At 39.4% G+C, this 4,654-nt stretch overlaps 1 protein-coding gene across 1 annotated transcript in view; it reads left to right on the top strand.

Moving 5' to 3' along the window:
• The first annotated feature begins 3,223 nt into the window (after nucleotides 1-3,223).
• Nucleotides 3,224-4,654, top strand: part of LOC100949586 (histone deacetylase 2-like) — a 13,297-nt gene continuing 11,866 nt past the window's right edge. The window contains 1 exon segment of the mRNA XM_023515851.1: nucleotides 3,224-4,647. Within this exon segment, the coding sequence (XP_023371619.1) occupies nucleotides 3,358-4,647 (1,290 nt within the window). The 5' untranslated portion in view covers nucleotides 3,224-3,357.

The following is a 4,654-nucleotide window of genomic DNA, read 5'->3' as shown; positions in this document are numbered from 1 at the left end:
AGGGAAGGGAAGGGAAGGGGAGGGGAGGTGCTTTTTGGAAAGCTCACAGAAGACGATTACTTCCTGGCAGGGAAATACTTCTTACCAAGTGAAGTTGGTATGTGAATTTTAAGATCAGGTAAAAGATCCAGGTTCAGTCACTTATTGACTATACAACTTTGGGAAAAGTATTTAACCCCTATAAACCTGTTTTTCTATTAGTAAAATGGGATTTGTAATAGTTATTATTTTATAAGGTTGTGGCAAAGATTAAGTTCTATGTTCATATGTAAAGCTTTATCCTGGCATGTAATAAATGATCAGTGATAGCAGTATGCTCATAAGGAATGTACCATGAAAACAATAAAGTGCTACTCACATGTAAGGCATTCCTTTTTTTTCTTCTGGCTTGGCCATGAAGCTGTCTCAGTACATCCCCAAATCAGAAATTAAAAATTCACAAAGGCTTTACTGCATGAAGATAAATTTTAGAAACTGTGTGAAACTGCTTTATCAGGTTGCTAGGTAAAGTTTTCTTCCGAGGTATTTTTGGCTCTCTGTCTTCTCCCTGGAGAAATTTTTAAAATAAGTTACTTGTTAAAGCAAAGTGTGAAGCCAGGCTGCTAATGATGTAAAATACCCAAGGGAGACACACTTTTATTAGATTTTCACTGGTTCACAAAGCAGAAAAGATTCTGTTTCTTAAGTGTTAAGAGCTATTTTGCTACACATCCAGAGGCAAGGGCTTTCCACGCAAGTGAGTTTCCTCTCTGGCATAATTCAGTTATTTCAAGGTGTTACCAATAATGGCCATGGGGAAATATTTTGACACAAGCAATTTAAGAGATTAGAAACCTGGAAAAATCACCCTCAGCTTAGTCCTCAGAGAAATATGGGGGAATAACATTTTAATTAGGTCTTAGTGATAGAGCAAATATTGTTTGTGAAAGGAGCATCAACCATGGGACAACACCATCCTCATCTGTCTTGATGGCCTCTGTTCAGGGAGATTCAGAAATTCGCAGTGATGCTGCAGTGAGACCGATTACAGCAGAAGGTACAACTGGAAGAGGAAGATTTTCTGTGAGAATAAGAAACTCTTCAGAGAGAAATTCTTTAAATCAAAATGGTCAGATTGAATTTTTTCATTCAGTCAGTAATATTTATCAAGTGCCTACTATCATGACACTGTGGTTAATTCTATGAAGGAGTTCAAAGATGATAATCCCTGCTTGCTGGGTTCTCATAGTCTGAGCACCTAGAAATAAGAAATGGTAATTAAATATGGTTTAGAAAGAGAGGCATGATGAGCATTTGTAAAATCAATAGCAGGAAAAATATTCAAGTGACTTTTCAGAAAACACACAAAAGCTTTATATTTAACATTTTTAAAAAATAAGTATTCCACTATTTCTTAAACCAGAAAGCAGTAGAGTTACCTAGGCAAGGAATCTCCGGAGAATTTCAAGAGAAGTAATGCAATCTTCATTCATTCACCATTCATTCAGCCATTTCTTTATTCAGTGACATTTGTTAAAAGCATTGTCTGTGTGCTTGGTACTGCTCTAGAAATTAGGAAACAAAAATATAAAATCAAGGTGCCTGCCCTCAGGAAATTTCAAAGATAAAGCAATTGAATTATTTTAGATAACAATGATAAGTCAAGAACAGCTTGTTTTCATCCTTAAATTTATAATTTGCTTTTTGAAGGTTCACAGAAGATGATTACTTCCTGGCAGGGTGATTTAGTTTGTCTAAGTTTATGAGTTTCTATTAAGAAAAATATTTTAATGGCTCTTGACTCAGAACGTGGGAGACAAAGTAATTAATCAAAAAGTGTTTAGGGGCAGCACCTGTAGCTCAAGGAGTAGGGTGCTAGCCCCGTATACCAGAGGTGGTGGGTTCAAACCCAGCCCCGACCAATAAAAAATAAATAAATAAAGTATTTTTTAAAAAAAAAAAGTGTTTAAAGGCCATGTATGGTGGCTCATGCTTATTATCTCAGCACTTTGGGAGGTTGATGTGGAAGGATTGCTTGAGCCCAGAGAGTTCAAGGCTGCAGCAACCTATGATCACACCACCACTACACACTAGCCTGGGTGACAGAGCGTGTCTCTTTTTTTTTTTTTTTTTTTTTGAGACAGAGCCTCAAGCTGTCCCCCTGGGTAGAGTGCCGTGGCATTACAGCTCACAGCAACCTCCCACTCCTGGGCTCAAGCGAGTCTCCTGCCTCCGCCTCCCAAGTAGCTGGGACCACAGGCGCCCACCACAATGCCCAGCTATTTTTTGGTTGCAGCTGTCATTGTTGTTTTGGCGGGTCTGGGCTGGGGATTCGAACCCGCCACCTTAGGTGTACGTGGCTGGCGCCTTAGCCGGTTGAGCTATAGGCGCCGAGCCAGAGCGTGTCTCTTAAAAAAAATGTGTCATGGCTTGGCACCAGTAGTTCAGTGGTTAGGGCCCCAGCCACATACAGAGGGGCTGGCAGGTTCAGACCTGGCCTGGGCCTATTAAACAACAATGACAGCTACAAGAAAATAGCCAGGCATTATGGTGGCTGTCTGTAGTCCCAGCTACTTGGGAGGCTGAGGCAAGAGAATCACTTAAGCACAAGAGTTTGGGGTTACTGTGAGCTGTGACACCATGGCACTCTACCGAGGATGACATAGTGAGACTCTGTCTTAAAAAAAAAAAAAAATCAGGAGAATTGCATATAGATTTAGAGGATAAATATATTCTATTAAGCATATGTGTGTGTACATATATTTATGTACAACTAATTACTATATTTTATACACACATACTCCAGTTTAAACTTGAGTCATCCGTTCTTTGGGATGGGAATGATTCTAGCTACTGATGATTATTAAATGCAAAATCTTAGACCTGATCCTGACTGTCTTTGTCCACTTTCCATTGCCTATAACACAATACCTAAAACTAGTAATTTATGAAGAAGGAGAATTTATTTCGAATTTATTTCTTACAATTATAGAGGCTGAGAAATCGAAGGTTGGGGAAGGTGTGTCTGGTGAGGGCCTTCTTGCTAGTGGGGACTTTCTTCACCTTGTGAAGAAAGAGGTGAAGAGACTGAACATGCTAGATCAGATCACTCTTCCTCTTCTGATAAAGCTGCTAGTGCTATTCCTTTTAATTAATTAATCCATTAACACATAAATCTATTAATCTATGAATGGATTAACTGATTCATGTGGGCAGAACCTTCATGATCAAATCACCTCTGGAGCAGCAAGAGGAGTCGAGCCCAGAGGCAGCGGTGGCCGGGGAACCCATGCGTACAGTCAAGGAGGCAGCAAGAAGAAAGTCTGCTACGACTACGATGGTGATATTGGAAATTATTATTATGGGCAGGGTCATCCCATGAAACTGCACAGAATCCGCATGACCCATAACTTGCTGTTAAATTATGGCTTATACAGAAAAATGGAAATATATAGGCCCCATAAAGCTACTGCCGAAGAAATGACAAAATACCACAGTGATGAGTATATACAATTTCTACGGTCAATAAGACCAGATAACACGTCTGAGTATAGTAAGCAGATGCAGAGATTTAATGTTGGAGAGGATTGGCCAGCGTTTGATGGACTCTTTGAGTTTTGTCAGCTCTCAACCTGTGGCTCAGTTGCTGGGGCCATGAAGTTAAACAGACAACAAACTGATATGGCTGTTAATTGGGCTGGAGGATTACATCATGCTAAAAAATCAGAAGCATCAGGGTTCTGTTATGTTAATGATATTGTGCTTGCCATTCTTGAATTACTAAAGTATCATCAGAGAGTCATATATGTTGATATAGATATCCATCATGGTGATGGTGTTGAAGAAGCTTTTTATACAACAGATCGTGTAATGACTGTACCATTCCATAAATATGGGGAATACTTTCCTGGCACAGGAGACTTGAGGGATATTGGTGCTGGGAAAGGAAAATACTATGCTGTCAATTTTCCAATGAGAGATGGTATAGATGATGAGTCATATGGGCGGATATTTAAGCCTATTATTTCAAAAGTGATAGAGATGTATCAGCCTAGTGCTGTGGTATTACAGTGTGGTGCAGACTCATTATCTGGTGATAGACTTGGTTGTTTCAATCTAACAGTCAAAGGTCATGCGAAATGTGTTGAAGTTGTAAAAACTTTTAACTTACTATCACTGATGCTTGGAGGAGGTGGCTACACAATTTGTAATGTTGCTCGATGTTGGACATATGAGACTGCTGTTGCCCTTGATTGTGAGATTTCTAATGAGTTGCCATATAATGATTACTTTGAGTATTTTGGACCGGACTTCAAACTGCATATTAGTCCTTCAAACATGACAAACCAGAACACTCCAGAATATATGGAAAAGATAAAAGAGCGTTTATTTGAAAATTTGCGCATGTTGCCTCATGCACCTGGTGTCCAAATGCAAGCTATTCTGGAAGGTGCTGTTCATGAAGACAGTGGAGATGAAGATGGAGACGATCCAGACAAGAGAATTTCTATTTGAGCATCGGACAAGCGGATAGCTTGTGATGAAGAATTTTTAGATTCTGAAGGTGAAGGAGAAGAAGGTTGTAGAAATGTGGCTGATCATAAGAAAGGAGCAAAGAAAGCTAGAATTGAAGAAGATAAGAAGGAAACAGAGGACAAAAAAGCAGATGTTAAAG

This window comes from Otolemur garnettii, unplaced genomic scaffold (genome assembly GCF_000181295.1).
Source record: "Otolemur garnettii isolate 467f Iridium unplaced genomic scaffold, OtoGar3 scaffold00080, whole genome shotgun sequence".
Taxonomy (NCBI): Eukaryota; Metazoa; Chordata; class Mammalia; order Primates; family Galagidae; genus Otolemur; species Otolemur garnettii.
The sequence above is the reverse complement of the archived record's forward strand: the minus strand, read 5'-3'. Positions and strand labels throughout refer to the sequence as shown.